Source organism: Oncorhynchus nerka, unplaced genomic scaffold, assembly GCF_034236695.1.
Source record: "Oncorhynchus nerka isolate Pitt River unplaced genomic scaffold, Oner_Uvic_2.0 unplaced_scaffold_705, whole genome shotgun sequence".
Classification (NCBI taxonomy): domain Eukaryota; kingdom Metazoa; phylum Chordata; class Actinopteri; order Salmoniformes; family Salmonidae; genus Oncorhynchus; species Oncorhynchus nerka.
Window position 1 is genome coordinate 80,282 of NW_027040470.1, and position 20,901 is coordinate 101,182.

Genomic DNA, 20,901 nt, shown 5'->3' on the forward strand with positions numbered 1-20,901 from the left:
GATGTCATTCAGTAGTGTTGTTATAGTCAGATGTCATTCAGTAGTGTTGTTCTAGTCAGATGTCATTCAGTAGTGTTGTTTAGTCTAGTCAGATGTCATTCAGTAGTGTTGTTCTAGTCAGATGTCATTCAGTAGTGTTGTTCTAGTCAGATGTCATTCAGTAGTGTTGTTCTAGTCAGATGTCATTCAGTAGTGTTGTTATAGTCAGATGTCATTCAGTAGTGTTGTTATAGTCAGATGTCATTCAGTAGTGTTGTTATAGTCAGATGTCATTCAGTAGTGTTGTTATAGTAGATGTCATTCAGTAGTGTCATTATAGTCAGATGTCATTCAGTAGTGTTGTTATAGTCAGATGTCATTCAGTAGTGTTGTTATAGTCAGATGTCATTCAGTAGTGTTGTTATAGTCAGATGTCATTCAGTAGTGTTGTTATAGTCAGATGTCATTCAGTAGTGTTGTTATAGTCAGATGTCATTCAGTAGTGTTGTTATAGTCAGATGTCATTCAGTAGTGTTGTTATAGTCAGTAGATGTCATTCAGTAGTGTTGTTATAGTCAGTAGATGTCATTCAGTAGTGTTGTTATAGTCAGATGTCATTCAGTAGTGTTGTTATAGTCAGATGTCATTCAGTAGTGTTGTTTTAGTCAGTAGATGTCATTCAGTAGTGTTGTTATAGTCAGTAGATGTCATTCAGTAGTGTTGTTATAGTCAGATGTCATTCAGTAGTGTTGTTATAGTCAGTAGATGTCATTCAGTAGTGTTGTTATAGTCAGTAGATGTCATTCAGTAGTGTTGTTCTAGTCAGATGTCATTCAGTAGTGTTGTTATAGTCAGTAGATGTCATTCAGTAGTGTTGTTATAGTCAGATGTCATTCAGTAGTGTTGTTATAGTCAGATGTCATTCAGTAGTGTTGTTATAGTCAGATGTCATTCAGTAGTGTTGTTATAGTCAGTAGATGTCATTCAGTAGTGTTGTTCTAGTCAGATGTCATTCAGTAGTGTTGTTATAGTCAGTAGATGTCATTCAGTAGTGTTGTTCTAGTCAGATGTCATTCAGTAGTGTTGTTCTAGTCAGATGTCATTCAGTAGTGTTGTTATAGTCAGATGTCATTCAGTAGTGTTGTTATAGTCAGTAGATGTCATTCAGTAGTGTTGTTCTAGTCAGATGTCATTCAGTAGTGTTGTTCTAGTCAGATGTCATTCAGTAGTGTTGTTATAGTCAGATGTCATTCAGTAGTGTTGTTCTAGTCAGATGTCATTCAGTAGTGTTGTTATAGTCAGTAGATGTCATTCAGTAGTGTTGTTCTAGTCAGATGTCATTCAGTAGTGTTGTTATAGTCAGATGTCATTCAGTAGTGTTGTTATAGTCAGATGTCATTCAGTAGTGTTGTTATAGTCAGATGTCATTCAGTAGTGTTGTTATAGTCAGATGTCATTCAGTAGTGTTGTTATAGTCAGATGTCATTCAGTAGTGTTGTTATAGTCAGATGTCATTCAGTAGTGTTGTTATAGTCAGTAGATGTCATTCAGTAGTGTTGTTATAGTCAGTAGATGTCATTCAGTAGTGTTGTTATAGTCAGATGTCATTCAGTAGTGTTGTTATAGTCAGATGTCATTCAGTAGTGTTGTTATAGTCAGTAGATGTCATTCAGTAGTGTTGTTATAGTCAGTAGATGTCATTCAGTAGTGTTGTTATAGTCAGATGTCATTCAGTAGTGTTGTTATAGTCAGTAGATGTCATTCAGTAGTGTTGTTATAGTCAGTAGATGTCATTCAGTAGTGTTGTTAGTAGTCAGATGTCATTCAGTAGTGTTGTTTAGTCAGATGTCATTCAGTAGTGTTGTTATGTCAGTAGATTCAGTAGTGTTGTTCTAGTCAGATGTCATTCAGTAGTGTTGTTCTAGTCAGATGTCATTCAGTAGTGTTGTTATAGTCAGATGTCATTCAGTAGTGTTGTTCTAGTCAGATGTCATTCAGTAGTGTTGTTCTAGTCAGATGTCATTCAGTAGTGTTGTTCTAGTCAGATGTCATTCAGTAGTGTTGTTCTAGTCAGATGTCATTCAGTATTCAGTTCAGTAGTGTTGTTCTAGTCAGATGTCATTCAGTAGTGTTGTTCTAGTCAGATGTCATTCAGTAGTGTTGTTCTAGTCAGATGTCATTCAGTAGTGTTGTTCTAGTCAGATGTCATTCAGTAGTGTTGTTCTAGTCAGATGTCATTCAGTAGTGTTGTTCTAGTCAGATGTCATTCAGTAGTGTTGTTCTAGTCAGATGTCATTCAGTAGTGTTGTTATAGTCAGATGTCATTCAGTAGTGTTGTTATAGTCAGATGTCATTCAGTAGTGTTGTTATAGTCAGATGTCATTCAGTAGTGTTGTTCTAGTCAGATGTCATTCAGTAGTGTTGTTATAGTCAGTAGATGTCATTCAGTAGTGTTGTTATAGTCAGATGTCATTCAGTAGTGTTGTTATAGTCAGATGTCATTCAGTAGTGTTGTTATAGTCAGATGTCATTCAGTAGTGTTGTTATAGTCAGATGTCATTCAGTAGTGTTGTTATAGTCAGATGTCATTCAGTAGTGTTGTTATAGTCAGTAGATGTCATTCAGTAGTGTTGTTATAGTCAGATGTCATTCAGTAGTGTTGTTATAGTCAGTAGATGTCATTCAGTAGTGTTGTTATAGTCAGATGTCATTCAGTAGTGTTGTTATAGTCAGATGTCATTCAGTAGTGTTGTTATAGTCAGATGTCATTCAGTAGTGTTGTTATAGTCAGATGTCATTCAGTAGTGTTGTTATAGTCAGTAGATGTCATTCAGTAGTGTTGTTATAGTCAGTAGATGTCATTCAGTAGTGTTGTTATAGTCAGTAGATGTCATTCAGTAGTGTTGTTATAGTCAGATGTCATTCAGTAGTGTTGTTATAGTCAGTAGATGTCATTCAGTAGTGTTGTTATAGTCAGTAGATGTCATTCAGTAGTGTTGTTATAGTCAGATGTCATTCAGTAGTGTTGTTATAGTCAGTAGATGTCATTCAGTAGTGTTGTTATAGTCAGTAGATGTCATTCAGTAGTGTTGTTATAGTCAGATGTCATTCAGTAGTGTTGTTATAGTCAGTAGATGTCATTCAGTAGTGTTGTTATAGTCAGTAGATGTCATTCAGTAGTGTTGTTATAGTCAGTAGATGTCATTCAGTAGTGTTGTTCTAGTCAGATGTCATTCAGTAGTGTTGTTATAGTCAGATGTCATTCAGTAGTGTTGTTATAGTCAGTAGATGTCATTCAGTAGTGTTGTTCTAGTCAGATGTCATTCAGTAGTGTTGTTATAGTCAGTAGATGTCATTCAGTAGTGTTGTTCTAGTCAGATGTCATTCAGTAGTGTTGTTATAGTCAGTAGATGTCATTCAGTAGTGTTGTTATAGTCAGATGTCATTCAGTAGTGTTGTTATAGTCAGTAGATGTCATTCAGTAGTGTTGTTATAGTCAGATGTCATTCAGTAGTGTTGTTATAGTCAGTAGATGTCATTCAGTAGTGTTGTTCTAGTCAGATGTCATTCAGTAGTGTTGTTATAGTCAGTAGATGTCATTCAGTAGTGTTGTTATAGTCAGATGTCATTCAGTAGTGTTGTTATAGTCAGTAGATGTCATTCAGTAGTGTTGTTATAGTCAGTAGATGTCATTCAGTAGTGTTGTTATAGTCAGTAGATGTCATTCAGTAGTGTTGTTCTAGTCAGATGTCATTCAGTAGTGTTGTTATAGTCAGTAGATGTCATTCAGTAGTGTTGTTCTAGTCAGATGTCATTCAGTAGTGTTGTTATAGTCAGATGTCATTCAGTAGTGTTGTTCTAGTCAGATGTCATTCAGTAGTGTTGTTATAGTCAGTAGATGTCATTCAGTAGTGTTGTTATAGTCAGTAGATGTCATTCAGTAGTGTTGTTATAGTCAGATGTCATTCAGTAGTGTTGTTATAGTCAGATGTCATTCAGTAGTGTTGTTCTAGTCAGATGTCATTCAGTAGTGTTGTTCTAGTCAGATGTCATTCAGTAGTGTTGTTATAGTCAGATGTCATTCAGTAGTGTTGTTATAGTCAGTAGATGTCATTCAGTAGTGTTGTTCTAGTCAGATGTCATTCAGTAGTGTTGTTCTAGTCAGATGTCATTCAGTAGTGTTGTTATAGTCAGATGTCATTCAGTAGTGTTGTTCTAGTCAGATGTCATTCAGTAGTGTTGTTATAGTCAGTAGATGTCATTCAGTAGTGTTGTTATAGTCAGATGTCATTCAGTAGTGTTGTTATAGTCAGATGTCATTCAGTAGTGTTGTTATAGTCAGATGTCATTCAGTAGTGTTGTTATAGTCAGTAGATGTCATTCAGTAGTGTTGTTATAGTCAGTAGATGTCATTCAGTAGTGTTGTTATAGTCAGATGTCATTCAGTAGTGTTGTTATAGTCAGATGTCATTCAGTAGTGTTGTTCTAGTATTAAGATGTCACTGTAGCATTACAAAGTATCCATTCTTCCCCAACCAGATCTCTATCTTCCCACCTTCTTCTGACACTTGGTGCAAACCCAGACCCCCCGGGGCGGTGTTTTGAGAGGAGGGTGCAGGCAGTCAGGGTGGTAGGCTCTGGGGCAGTTGTGGCACAGCTGCAGCTCTCCGTCCCCCTTACACACAGAGCAGTGGTCGTCGTGCTCCAGCTCTTCCTGTCGGACAGGAAGGAGGACAGACAGGATGGTTCAGGACGTACGGCTGTCAGGGCTTCTCTTCCACCTGCCCTTCAAATATCACAGTAATGACACATCTAAACAACACCCACTTTTATGGGGTGGGGTGGGGGGGGGGGAGATCCACTGTAAAGTACTGAATGATTGGTTGATTGATCCAGTGAAACACTGAATATCATCACCCCCTAACAGTTCGTCACATCGTCCCCCACCTCTCAGATTATCTGTCAAATGACTGACTGTTGGAATAACTACAATCTACAGTATACAACACTACAACACCACTATCTACAGTATACAACACTACAACACCACTATCTACAGTATACCACACTACAACACCACTATCTACAGTATACAACACTACAATACCACTATCTACAGTATACCACACTACAACACCACTATCTACAGTATACAACACTACAACACCACTATCTACAGTATACAACACTACAACACCACTATCTACAGTATACAACACTACAACACCACTATCTACAGTATACCACACTACAACACCACTATCTACAGTATACAACACCACTATCTACAGTATACAACACTACAACACCACTATCTACAGTATACAACACTACAACACCACTATCTACAGTATACAACACTACAACACCACTATCTACAGTATACAACACTACAACACCACTATCTACAGTATACCACACTACAACACCACTATCTACAGTATACAACACTACAACACCACTATCTACAGTATACAACACTACAACACCACTATCTACAGTATACAACACTACAACACCACTATATACAGTATACAACACTACAACACCACTATCTACAGTATACAACACCACTATATACAGTATACAACACTACAACACCACTATCTACAGTATACAACACCACTATATACAGTATACAACACTACAACACCACTATCTACAGTATACCACACTACAACACCACTATCTACAGTATACAACACTACAACACCACTATCTACAGTATACAACACTACAACACCACTATCTACAGTATACAACACTACAACACCACTATCTACAGTATACAACACTACAACACCACTATCTACAGTATACAACACCACTATCTACAGTATACAACACTACAACACCACTATCTACAGTATACAACACTACAACACCACTATCTACAGTATACAACACTACAACACCACTATCTACAGTATACAACACCACTATCTACAGTATACAACACTACAACACCACTATCTACAGTATACAACACCACTATCTACAGTATACAACACTACAACACCACTATCTACAGTATACAACACCACTATCTACAGTATACAACACTACAACACCACTATCTACAGTATACAACACTACAACACCACTATCTACAGTATACAACACTACAACACCACTATCTACAGTATACAACACTACAACACTACTATCTACAGTATACAACACCACTATCTACAGTATACAACACTACAACACCACTATCTACAGTATACCACACTACAACACCACTATCTACAGTATACAACACTACAACACCACTATCTACAGTATACAACACTACAACACCACTATCTACAGTATACCACACTACAACACCACTATCTACAGTATACAACACTACAACACCACTATCTACAGTATACAACACTACAACACCACTATCTACAGTATACCACACTACAACACCACTATCTACAGTATACAACACTACAACACCACAATCTACAGTATACAACACTACAACACCACTATCTACAGTATACAACACCACAACACCACTATCTACAGTATACAACACTACAACACCACTATCTACAGTATACAACACTACAACACCACTATCTACAGTTTACAACACCACTATCTACAGTATACAACACCACTATCTACAGTATACAACACTACAACACCACTATCTACAGTATACAACACTACAACACCACTATCTACAGTATACAACACTACAACACCACTATCTACAGTATACAACACTACAACACCACTATCTACAGTATACAACACTACAACACCACTATCTACAGTATACAACACTACAACACCACTATCTACAGTATACAACACTACAACACCACTATCTACAGTATACAACACCACTATCTACAGTATACAACACCACTATCTACAGTATACAACACCACTATCTACAGTATACAACACTACAACACCACTATCTACAGTATACAACACTACAACACCACCATCTACAGTATACAACACTACAACACCACTATCTACAGTATACAACACTACAACACCACCATCTACAGTATACAACACTACAACACCACTATCTACAGTATACAACACTACAACACCACTATCTACAGTATACAACACTACAACACCACTATCTACAGTATACAACACTACAACACCACTATCTACAGTATACAACACTACAACACCACTATCTACAGTATACAACACTACAACACCACTATCTACAGTATACAACACCACTATCTACAGTATACAACACTACAACACCACTATCTACAGTATACAACACTACAACACCACTATCTACAGTATCTGCAACATCTACAGTATATACAACACCACTATCTACAGTATACAACACTACAACACCACTATCTACAGTATACAACACTACAACACCACTATCTACAGTATACAACACTACAACACCACTATCTACAGTATACAACACCACTATCTACAGTATACAACACTACAACACCACTATCTACAGTATACAACACTACAACACCACTATCTACAGTATACAACACTACAACACCACTATCTACAGTATACCACACTACAACACCACTATCTACAGTATACAACACTACAACACCACTATCTACAGTATACAACACTACAACACCACTATCTACAGTATACAACACTACAACACCACTATCTACAGTATACAACACTACAACACCACTATCTACAGTATACAACACTACAACACCACTATCTACAGTATACAACACCACTATCTACAGTATACCACACTACAACACCACTATCTACAGTATACAACACTACAACACTATCACAGTATATCTACAGTATACAACACTACAACACCACTATCTACAGTATACAACACTACAACACCACTATCTACAGTATACAACACCACTATCTACAGTATACCACACTACAACAACACTATCTACAGTATACAACACTACAACACCACTATCTACAGTATACAACACCACAACACCACTATCTACAGTATACAACACTACAACACCACTATCTACAGTATACAACACTACAACACCACTATCTACAGTATACAACACTATAACTACTATGTCAGACACATCGTAGCTGTAATCACGTCATGCTACGGTACGTACCTTCCATCTGTAGTCCCCAGTGGCTAGCGTGCGTAACACAGGAAGCAGATAACAGGTTAGTAGCTGACAACAGGTGAAGACAATGGGGGTTGAGCAGCAGTTTGGGCCGGAGAGGGGAAGGGGTGCAGGAACAGGGTTTTAGACCGGGAAACATTAAGCAACAGACCTGCAAACATCTCTGTTCTGGGGAACGCAGCTCATATCAACACAGACATGCTCTAGTCTAGTAGGATAGAGTGTAATTACAGTCCATGCTCTAGTCTAGTAGGATAGAGTGTAATTACAGTCCATGCTCTAGTCTAGTAGGATAGAGTGTAATTACAGTCCATGCTCTAGTCTAGTAGGATAGAGTGTAATTACAGTCCATGCTCTAGTCTAGTAGGGTACAGTGTGATTACAGTCCATGCTCTAGTCTAGTAGGATACAGTGTAATTACAGTCCATGCTCTAGTCTAGTAGGATACAGTGTAATTACAGTCCATGCTCTAGTCTAGTAGGATAGAGTGTGATTACAGTCCATGCTCTAGTCTAGTAGGGTACAGTGTAATTACAGTCCATGCTCTAGTCTAGTAGGATACAGTGTAATTACAGTCCATGCTCTAGTCTAGTAGGATAGAGTGTAATTACAGTCCATGCTCTAGTCTAGTAGGATAGAGTGTGATTACAGTCCATGCTCTAGTCTAGTAGGATAGAGTGTGATTACAGTCCATGCTCTAGTCTAGTAGGATACAGTGTAATTACAGTCCATGCTCTAGTCTAGTAGGGTACAGTGTAATTACAGTCCATGCTCTAGTCTAGTAGGATACAGTGTAATTACAGTCCATGCTCTAGTCTAGTAGGATAGAGTGTAATTACAGTCCATGCTCTAGTCTAGTAGGATAGAGTGTGATTACAGTCCATGCTCTAGTCTAGTAGGATAGAGTGTGATTACAGTCCATGCTCTAGTCTAGTAGGATACAGTGTAATTACAGTCCATGCTCTAGTCTAGTAGGGTACAGTGTAATTACAGTCCATGCTCTAGTCTAGTAGGATAGAGTGTAATTACAGTCCATGCTCTAGTAGGGTACAGTGTAATTACAGTCCATGCTCTAGTCTAGTAGGGTACAGTGTAATTACAGTCCATGCTCTAGTAGGGTACAGTGTAATTACAGTCCATGCTCTAGTCTAGTAGGGTACAGTGTGATTACAGTCCATGCTCTAGTCTAGTAGGGTACAGTGTAATTACAGTCCATGCTCTAGTAGGGTACAGTGTAATTACAGTCCATGCTCTAGTCTAGTAGGATACAGTGTAATTACAGTCCATGCTCTAGTAGGGTACAGTGTAATTACAGTCCATGCTCTAGTCTAGTAGGGTACAGTGTGATTACAGTCCATGCTCTAGTCTAGTAGGGTACAGTGTAATTACAGTCCATGCTCTAGTAGGGTACAGTGTAATTACAGCCCATGCTCTAGTCTAGTAGGGTACAGTGTAATTACAGTCCATGCTCTAGTCTAGTAGGATACAGTGTGATTACAGTCCATGCTCTAGTCTAGTAGGATACAGTGTAATTACAGTCCATGCTCTAGTCTAGTAGGATACAGTGTAATTACAGTCCATGCTCTAGTAGGGTACAGTGTAATTACAGTCCATGCTCTAGTCTAGTAGGGTACAGTGTGATTACAGTCCATGCTCTAGTCTAGTAGGGTACAGTGTAATTACAGTCCATGCTCTAGTAGGGTACAGTGTAATTACAGCCCACGCTCTAGTCTAGTAGGGTACAGTGTAATTACAGTCCATGCTCTAGTCTAGTAGGATACAGTGTGATTACAGTCCATGCTCTAGTCTAGTAGGAAACAGTGTAATTACAGTCCATGCTCTGGTCTAGTAGGAAACAGTTACCCATCCTGTCTAGTTGTGTTGATGGGCTGGTATACATGTGTTTTACCAGTCCTGTCTAGTTGTGTTGATGGGGTCAGTATAAATGTGTTTTACCAGTCCTGTCTAGTTGTGTTGATGGGTCAGTATAAATGTGTTTTACCAGTCCTGTCTAGTTGTGTTGATGGGTCAGTATAAATGTGTTTTACCAGTCCTGTCTAGTTGTGTTGATGGGCCGGTATACATGTGTTTGATGGTATACATGTGTTTTACCAGTCCTGTCTAGTTGTGTTGATGGGTCAGTATAAATGTGTTTTACCAGTCCTGTCTAGTTGTGTTGATGGGCTGGTATACATGTGTTTTACCAGTCCTGTCTAGTTGTGTTGATGGGGTGGTATACATGGGTTTTACCAGTCCTGTCTAGTTGTGTTGATGGTATACATGTGTTTTACCAGTCCTGTCTAGTTGTGTTGATGGTATACATGTGTTTTACCAGTCCTGTCTAGTTGTATTGATGGGCTGGTATACATGTGTTTTACCCATCCTGTCTAGTTGTGTTGATGGGGTCAGTATAAATGTGTTTTACCAGTCCTGTCTAGTTGTGTTGATGGGTCAGTATAAATGTGTTTTACCAGTCCTGTCTAGTTGTGTTGATGGGTCAGTATAAATGTGTTTTACCAGTCCTGTCTAGTTGTGTTGATGGGTCAGTATAAATGTGTTTTACCAGTCCTGTCTAGTTGTGTTGATGGGTCGGTATACATGTGTTTTACCCATCCTGTCTAGTTGTGTTGATGGGGTCAGTATAAATGTGTTTTACCCATCCTGTCTAGTTGTGTTGATGGGGTCAGTATAAATGTGTTTTACCCATCCTGTCTAGTTGTGTTGATGGGGTCAGTATAAATGTGTTTTACCCATCCTGTCTAGTTGTGTTGATGGGGTCAGTATACATGTGTTTTACCAGTCCTGTCTAGTTGTGTTGATGGGGTCAGTATACATGTGTTTTACCAGTCCTGTCTAGTTGTGTTGATGGGGTCAGTATACATGTGTTTTACCAGTAATGTCTCGTTGTGTTGATGGGGTCAGTATACATGTGTTTTACCTCTCACTGACAGGAAGAGTGGGTCGTTCAGGTAATTTGATGCAAGGCGTTTCCGCTGGAAAGTGGAAAGTGAGGAGAGAAACAGAGAAAATGTTTACTTCCTTCACCTCAGACACAACAGGAATTCTAGCTCTGCTTATCGACTCTCAACAGCATTCACTGAATTCTCCCAAGTTTACACGGAAAGCACTTTAGTAGAAAGACTGCAGCACACGTTTTGGGACAGGGTAACTGAACATCATGTATGACGTTCTGGGGAAAGCACAAGGCACCAGCTCCAACAGACATGAACCAAAGTGCAGCTGAACATACCTGAACCCATCAGAGACTAAGGCCATAAGAGACTAAGGCCATAAGAGACTAAGGCCATCAGAGACTAAGGCCATCAGAGACTAAGGCCATCAGAGACTAAGGCCATCAGAGACTAAGGCCTGTCTAAACTGAACCCATCAGAGACTAAGGCCTGTCTAAACTGAACCCATCAGAGACTAAGGCCATCAGAGACTAAGGCCTGTCTAAACTGAACCCATCAGAGACTAAGGCCATCAGAGACTAAGGCCTGTCTAAACTGAACCCATCAGAGACTAAGACCATCAGAGTCTAAGGCCATCAGAGACTAAGGCCTGTCTAAACTGAACCCATCAGAGACTAAGGCCATCAGAGACTAAGGCCATCAGAGACTAAGGCTATCAGAGACTAAGGCCATCGGAGACTAAGGCCATCAGAGACTAAGGCATTCAGAGACTAAGGCCATCAGAGACTAAGGCCTGTCTAAACTGAACCCATCAGAGACTAAGGCCTGTCTAAACTGAACCCATCAGAGACTAAGGCCATCAGAGACTAAGGCCTGTCTAAACTGAACCCATCAGAGACTAAGGCCATCAGAGACTAAGGCCTGTCTAAACTGAACCCATCAGAGACTAAGGCCATCAGAGACTAAGGCCATCAGAGTCTAAGGCCATCAGAGACTAAGGCCTGTCTAAACTGAACCCATCAGAGACTAAGGCCATCAGAGACTAAGGCTATCAGAGACTAAGGCCATCGGAGACTAAGGCCATCAGAGACTAAGGCATTCAGAGACTAAGGCCATCAGAGACTAAGGCCATCAGAGACTAAGGCCATCAGAGACTAAGGCCTGTCTAAACTGAACCCATCAGAGACTAAGGCCATCAGAGACTAAGGCCTATCTAAACTGAACCCATCAGAGACTAAGGCCATCAGAGACTAAGGCCATCAGAGACTAAGGCCATCAGAGACTAAGGCCTGTCTAAACTGAACCCATCAGAGACTAAGGCCATCAGAGACTAAGGCCTGTCTAAACTGAACCCATCAGAGACTAAGACCATCAGAGTCTAAGGCCATCAGAGACTAAGGCTATCAGAGACTAAGGCCATCGGAGACTAAGGCCATCAGAGACTAAGGCATTCAGAGACTAAGGCCATCAGAGACTAAGGCCATCAGAGACTAAGGCCATCAGAGACTAAGGCCTGTCTAAACTGAACCCATCAGAGACTAAGGCCTGTCTAAACTGAACCCATCAGAGACTAAGGCCATCAGAGTCTAAGGCCATCAGAGACTAAGGCCTGTCTAAACTGAACCCATCAGAGACTAAGGCCATCAGAGACTAAGGCCATCAGAGACTAAGGCCATCAGAGACTAAGGCATTCAGAGACTAAGGCCATCAGAGACTAAGGCCATTAGAGACTAAGGCCATCAGAGACTAAGGCCTGTCTAAACTGAACCCATCAGAGACTAAGGCCTGTCTAAACTGAACCCATCAGAGACTAAGGCCATCAGAGACTAAGGCCATCAGAGACTAAGGCCTGTCTAAACTGAACCCATTAGAGACTAAGGCCATCAGAGACTAAGGCCATCAGAGACTAAGGTCATCAGAGACTAAGGCCATCAGAGACTAAGGCCATCAGAGACTAAGGCCTGTCTAAACTGAACCCATCAGAGACTAAGGCCATCAGAGACTAAGGCCTGTCTAAACTGAACCCATCAGAGACTAAGGCCATCAGAGACTAAGGCCTGTCTAAACTGAACCCATCAGAGACTAAGGCCATCAGAGACGAAGGCCTGTCTAAACTGAACCCATCAGAGACTAAGGCCATCAGAGACTAAGGCCTGTCTAAACTGAACCCATCAGAGACTAAGGCCATCAGAGACTAAGGCCATCAGAGACTAAGGCCATCAGAGACTAAGGCCTGTCTAAACTGAACCCATCAGAGACTAAGGCCATCAGAGACTAAGGCCTGTCTAAACTGAACCCATCAGAGACTAAGGCCTGTCTAAACTGAACCCATCAGAGACTAAGGCCATCAGAGACTAAGGCCTGTCTAAACTGAACCCATCAGAGACTAAGGCCATCAGAGACTAAGGCCATCAGAGACTAAGGCCATCAGAGACTAAGGCCTGTCTAAACTGAACCCATCAGAGACTAAGGCCTGTCTAAACTGAACCCATCAGAGACTAAGGCCATCAGAGACTAAGGCCTGTCTAAACCCTGAGACTAAGGCCATCAGAGACTAAGGCCATCAGAGACTAAGGCCATCAGAGACTAAGGCCATCAGAGACTAAGGCCTGTCTAAAAACTGAACCCATCAGAGACTAAGGCCTGTCTAAACTGAACCCATCAGAGACTAAGGCCATCAGAGACTAAGGCCTGTCTAAACTGAACCCATCAGAGACTAAGGCCATCAGAGACTAAGGCCATCAGAGACTAAGGCCATCAGAGACTAAGGCCAAGGCCTGTCTAAACTGAACCCATCAGAGACTAAGGCCTGTCTAAACTGAACCCATCAGAGACTAAGGCCATCAGAGACTAAGGCCTGTCTAAACTGAACCCATCAGAGACTAAGGCCATCAGAGACTAAGGCCATCAGAGACTAAGGCCATCAGAGACTAAGGCCTGTCTAAACTGAACCCATCAGAGACTAAGGCCTGTCTAAACTGAACCCATCAGAGACTAAGGCCATCAGAGACTAAGGCCTGTCTAAACTGAACCCATCAGAGACTAAGGCCATCAGAGACTAAGGCCATCAGAGACTAAGGCCATCAGAGACTAAGGCCTGTCTAAACTGAACCCATCAGAGACTAAGGCCTGTCTAAACTGAACCCATCAGAGACTAAGGCCATCAGAGACTAAGGCCTGTCTAAACTGAACCCATCAGAGACTAAGGCCATCAGAGACTAAGGCCATCAGAGACTAAGGCCTGTCTAAACTGAACCCATCAGAGACTAAGGCCATCAGAGACTAAGGCCATCAGAGACTAAGGTCATCAGAGACTAAGGCCATCAGAGACTAAGGTCATCAGAGACTAAGGCCATCAGAGACTAAGGTCATCAGAGACTAAGGCCATCAGAGACTAAGGCCATCAGAGACTAAGGCCTGTCTAAACTGAACCCATCAGAGACTAAGGCCATCAGAGACTAAGGCCATCAGAGACTAAGGTCATCAGAGACTAAGGCCATCAGAGACTAAGGCCATCAGAGACTAAGGCCATCAGAGACTAAGGCCTGTCTAAACTGAACCCATCAGAGACTAAGGCCATCAGAGACTGTCACATTTATGTTAATTAGTATGTAACATTTATGTTAATTAGGACGTTGAGAGATATGTGTGTTTGAAATGTGTAAGAGATGTTAGACATACAGTATGTAACATTTATGCGAATTAGTATGTAACATTTATGCTAATTAGTATGTGACATTTATGCTAATTAGTATGTAACATGTATGTTAATTAGGACGTTGAGTAGTACTAGTTTAAATAAGGGTCGATTGTCCGCGCCAGTGCTGAAATCTTAATTAGCAGAATAAAAAATAAAAAATCCCCCCCAGAAATCTGTCAGTTTAAGCTAGATATAGATATATCTCTTACACATTTCAAACACACATATCTCTCAACGTCATAATTAACATAAATGTGACATACTAATTCCCATAAATGTTACGTACTGTATGTCTAATATCTCTTACACATTTCAAACACACATATCTCTCAACATCCTAATTAACATAAATGTGACATACTAATTAACATAAATGTTACATACTAATTAGCATAAATGTTACATACTAATTAACATAAATGTTACATACTAATTAACATAAATGGTACATGCTAATTAACATAAATGTTATGTACTGTATGTCTAACATCTCTTACACATTTCAAACACACATATCTCTCCTGAACAGCTCTGACCGACTTTCAGATAACATTTATTCAACTATTGCAGCTCTTTGAACCAGACAAAAAGGGTACCTCTGGTTGGACCAGGCCGCTGTAGGCTGGGTTGGCTGTGCTCCGCCTCTTCCTCTCCTGTCTCTTGGTCTGGATCTCTGCCATGGTAGAGGAACACAGGCTTATGTTACAGAGGTTTAGATACACACAGCCGGTACAGCTAGATGGGTCAGACAGACAGGTAGACACAGCCGGTACAGCTAGATGGGACAGGTAGACACAGCCGGTACAGCTAGATGGGACAGACAGACAGGTAGACACAGCCGGTACAGCTAGATGGGACAGACAGACAGGTAGACACAGCCGGTACAGCTAGATGTGTCAGACAGACAGGTAGACACAGCCGGTACAGCTAGATGGGTCAGACAGACAGGTAGACACAGCCAGTACAGCTATATGGGACAGACAGACAGGTAGACACAGCCAGTACAGCTATATGGGACAGACAGACAGGTAGACACAGCCAGTACAGCTAGATGGGTCAGACAGACAGGTAGACACAGCCGGTACAGCTAGATGGGACAGGTAGACACAGCCGGTACAGCTAGATGGGACAGACAGGTAGACACAGCCGGTACAGCTAGATGGGACAGACAGGTAGACACAGCCGGTACAGCTAGATGGGACAGGTAGACACAGCCGGTACAGCTAGATGGGACAGACAGGTAGACACAGCCGGTACAGCTAGATGGGACAGGTAGACACAGCCGGTACAGCTAGATGGGACAGACAGACAGGTAGACACAGCCAGTACAGCTAGATGGGACAGACAGACAGGTAGACACAGCCGGTACAGCTAGATGGGACAGACAGACAGACAGGTAGACACAGCCGGTACAGGTAAAATATATATCTGCCACTGATGTGTGGATGAACAGGTTTTAACACAGTGATACTAGCCAGAGCAGTGTGTGGGTTTCTCTGTTCATTCTCTGTGTGGGTAAAAACAGTGATACTAGCCAGAGCAGTGTGTGGGTTTCTCTGTTCATTCAAGTTCTCTCATTGTTACCACCTGCCATAAGACAGCAAAGATGTGCCAATGAATTCTGATGAGTTTAATTCAATTAGTGTCAGAGGAAGAACTCACCTTCCAGTGTCTCTGTAGTGACCAGGCCAAGAGCCACCATGAAGGACATTTTCTGTAGGGGAGAGGGGACACGTTAGTGTGACACCCATATGAATACCATACAGGTGGAGAGGGGACATGTTACAGTGTGACACCCATATGAATACCATACAGGTGGAGAGGGGACATGTTAGAGTGTGACACCCATATGAATACCATACAGGTGGAGAGGGGACATGTTAGAGTGTGACACCCATATGAATACCATACAGGTGGAGAGGGGACATGTTAGAGTGTGACACCCATATGAATACCATACAGGTGGAGAGGGGACACGTTACAGTGACACCCATATGAATAACATACAGGTGGAGAGGGGACATGTTACAGTGTGACACCATATGAATACCATACAGGTGGAGAGGGGACACGTTACAGTGTGACACCCATATGAATAACATACAGGTGGAGAGGGGACACGTTACAGTGTGACACCCATATGAATACCATACAGGTGGAGAGGGGACATGTTACAGTGTGACACCCATATGAATACCATACAGGTGGAGAGGGGACATGTTACATTGTGACCCCCATATGAATACCATACAGGTGGAGAGGGGACACGTTACAGTGTGACACCCATATGAATACCATACAGGTGGAGAGGGGACATGTTACAGTGTGACACCCATATGAATACCATACAGGTGGAGAGGGGACATGTTACATTGTGACCCCCATATGAATACCATACAGGTGGAGAGGGGACACGTTACAGTGTGACACCCATATGAATACCATACAGGTGGAGAGGGGACACGTTACAGTGTGACACCCATATGAATAGCATACAGGTGGAGAGGGGACATGTTACAGTGTGACACCCATATGAATACCATACAGGTGGAGAGGGGACACGTTACAGTGTGACACCCATATGAATAACATACAGGTGGAGAGGGGACACGTTACAGTGTGACACCCATATGAATACCATACAGGTGGAGAGGGGACATGTTACAGTGTGACACCCATATGAATACCATGCAGTTGGAGAGGGGACACGTTACAGTGTGACACCCATATGAATAACATACAGGTGGAGAGGGGACACGTTACAGTGTGACACCATATGAATACCATACAGGTGGAGAGGGGACACGTTACAGTGTGACACCCATATGAATAACATACAGGTGGAGAGGGGACACGTTACAGTGTGACACCCATATGAATAGCATACAGGTGGAGAGGGGACATGTTACAGTGTGACACCCATATGAATACCATACAGGTGGAGAGGGGACATGTTAGAGTGTGACACCCATATGAATACCATACAGGTGGAGAGGGGACATGTTAGAGTGTGACACCCATATGAATACCATACAGGTGGAGAGGGGACATGTTAGAGTGTGACACCCATATGAATACCATACAGGTGGAGAGGGGACACGTTACAGTGACACCCATATGAATAACATACAGGTGGAGAGGGGACATGTTACAGTGTGACACCATATGAATACCATACAGGTGGAGAGGGGACACGTTACAGTGTGACACCCATATGAATAACATACAGGTGGAGAGGGGACACGTTACAGTGTGACACCCATATGAATACCATACAGGTGGAGAGGGGACATGTTACAGTGTGACACCCATATGAATACCATACAGGTGGAGAGGGGACATGTTACATTGTGACCCCCATATGAATACCATACAGGTGGAGAGGGGACACGTTACAGTGTGACACCCATATGAATACCATACAGGTGGAGAGGGGACATGTTACAGTGTGACACCCATATGAATACCATACAGGTGGAGAGGGGACACGTTACAGTGTGACACCCATATGAATACCATACAGGTGGAGAGGGGACATGTTACAGTGTGACACCATATGAATACCATACAGGTGGAGAGGGGACACGTTACAGTGTGACACCCATATGAATACCATACAGGTGGAGAGGGGACACGTTACAGTGTGACACCCATATGAATACCATACAGGTGGAGAGGGGACACGTTACAGTGTGACACGTTACAGTGTGACACCCATATGAATACCATACAGGTGGAGAGGGGACACGTTACAGTGTGACACCATATGAATACCATACAGGTGGAGAGGGGACATGTTACAGTGTGACACCATATGAATACCATACAGGTGGAGAGGGGACATGTTAGTGTGACACCCATATGAATACCATACAGGTGGAGAGGGGACACGTTACAGTGTGACACCCATATGAATAACATACAGGTGGAGAGGGGACACGTTACAGTGTGACACCCATATGAATACCATACAGGTGGAGAGGGGACATGTTACAGTGTGACCCCCATATGAATACCATACAGGTGGAGAAGGGACACGTTAGAGTGTGACACCCATATGAATAACATACAGGTGGAGAGGGGACACGTTACAGTGTGACACCATATTAATACCATACAGGTGGAGAGGGGACATGTTAGTGTGACACCCATATGAATACCATACAGGTGGAGAGGGGACACGTTACAGTGTGACACCCATATGAATACCATGCAAGTGGAGAGGGGACACGTTACAGTGTGACACCCATATGAATAGCATACAGGTGGAGAGGGGACATGTTACAGTGTGACACCCATATGAATACCATACAGGTGGAGAGGGGACACGTTACAGTGTGACACCCATATGAATACCATACAGGTGGAGAGGGGACACGTTACAGTGTGACACCCATATGAATACCATACAGGTGGAGAGGGGACACGTTACAGTGTGACACCATATGAATACCATACAGGTGGAGAGGGGACACGTTACAGTGTGACACCCATATGAATAACATACAGGTGGAGAGGGGACACGTTACAGTGTGACACCCATATGAATACCATACAGGTGGAGAGGGGACACGTTACAGTGTGACACCCATATGAATAACATACAGGTGGAGAGGGGACACGTTACAGTGTGACACCCATATGAATACCATACAGGTGGAGAGGGGACATGTTACAGTGTGACCCCCATATGAATACCATACAGGTGGAGAAGGGACACGTTAGAGTGTGACACCCATATGAATAACATACAGGTGGAGAGGGGACACGTTACAGTGTGACACCATATGAATACCATACAGGTGGAGAGGGGACACGTTACAGTGTGACACCCATATGAATACCATACAGGTGGAGAGGGGACATGTTACAGTGTGACACCAATATGAATACCATACAGGTGGAGAGGGGACACGTTACAGTGTGACACCCATATGAATACCATACAGGTGGAGAGGGGACATGTTAGTGTGACACCCATATGAATACCCTGTCTGGGTCCCTCCCTCCCTGTCTGGGTCTATTACCCTCCCTCCCTCCCTGTCTGGGTCCCTCCCTCCCTGTCTGGGTCCCTCCCTCCCTCCCTGTCTGGGTCTATTACCCTCCCTCCCTATCTGGGTCCCTCCCCCCCTGTCTGGGTCCCTCCCTCCCTCCCTGTCTGGGTCTATTACCCTCCCTCCCTATCTGGGTCCCTCCCTCCCTCCCTGTCTGGGTCCCTCCCTCCCTCCCTGTCTGGGTCTATTACCCTCCCTCCCTATCTGGGTCCCTCCCTCCCTGTCTGGGTCCCTCCCTCCCTCCCTGTCTGGGTCTATTACCCTCCCTCCCTATCTGGGTCCCTCCCTCCCTCCCTGTCTGGGTCCCTCCCTCCCTGTCTGGGTCTATTACCCTCCCTCCCTGTCTGGGTCTATTACCCTCCCTCCCTGTCTGGGTCTATTACCCTCCCTCCCTATCTGGGTCCCTCCCTCCCTGTCTGGGTCCCTCCCTCCCTCCCTGTCTAGGTCTATTACCCTCCCTCCCTCCCTCCCTCCCTGTCTGGGTCCCTCCCTCCCTCCCTGTCTGGGTCTATCTCCCTCCCTCCCCTCCCCCTCCCCTCCCTCCCTGTCTCTCTCTCTCATTAGTCTCTCTCTCTCATTATCCAAACACTCTCTTTCACCCTGCCACTCTCACTCTCCTCTACAATGTCTGGAATGTTCTACTACTCGGGTGTCATAGGCTTGTTTTCTCCCTCAAGTACTCCAGGTAGAGGTGGGCAGGGTGGGAGCAGGGCTAGTACGTGTGGTTTCCTAGCAACAGCAACACTTAGTAGTAAGGGAACCGTTGTGATGTCTCCCCCAGTGACCCCTGTGTTCCATGTCACGTGATCCATCTCTGAATCAGTCAGTCCGTAGTGAATCACTCTCATTAGTAACTGCTTGTTGAATCAATCAGTCCGTAGTGAATCAGTCTGTCCGTAGTGAATCACTCTCATTAGTCACTGCTTGTTGAATCAGTCAGTCCGTAGTGAATCACTCTCATTAGTAACTGCTTGTTGAATCAGTCAGTCCGTAGTGAATCAGTCAGTCCATAGTGAATCACTCTCATTAGTAACTGCTTGTTGAATCAGTCAGTCCGTAGTGAATCACTCTCATTAGTAACTGCTTGTTGAATCAGTCAGAAAGTGAATCACTCTCATTAGTAACTGCTTGTTGAATCAGTC

The 20,901-nt window shown here is 42.8% G+C and overlaps 1 protein-coding gene across 1 annotated transcript in view; it reads right to left on the minus strand.

Moving 5' to 3' along the window:
* Positions 1-20,571, minus strand: part of LOC135571184 (PHD finger protein 21B-like) — a 35,552-nt gene extending 14,981 nt beyond the window's left edge. The window contains exons 1-6 of the mRNA XM_065016970.1: positions 20,479-20,571; positions 16,368-16,419; positions 15,302-15,378; positions 11,032-11,086; positions 8,079-8,101; positions 4,535-4,693 (exon numbers count right to left, since the gene is read on the minus strand). Coding sequence (XP_064873042.1) covers positions 4,535-4,693; positions 8,079-8,101; positions 11,032-11,086; positions 15,302-15,378; positions 16,368-16,419; positions 20,479-20,571 — 459 coding nt within the window. The remainder of the gene's footprint in view (positions 1-4,534; positions 4,694-8,078; positions 8,102-11,031; positions 11,087-15,301; positions 15,379-16,367; positions 16,420-20,478) is intronic.
* Between the last annotated feature and the right edge of the window lie 330 nt (positions 20,572-20,901).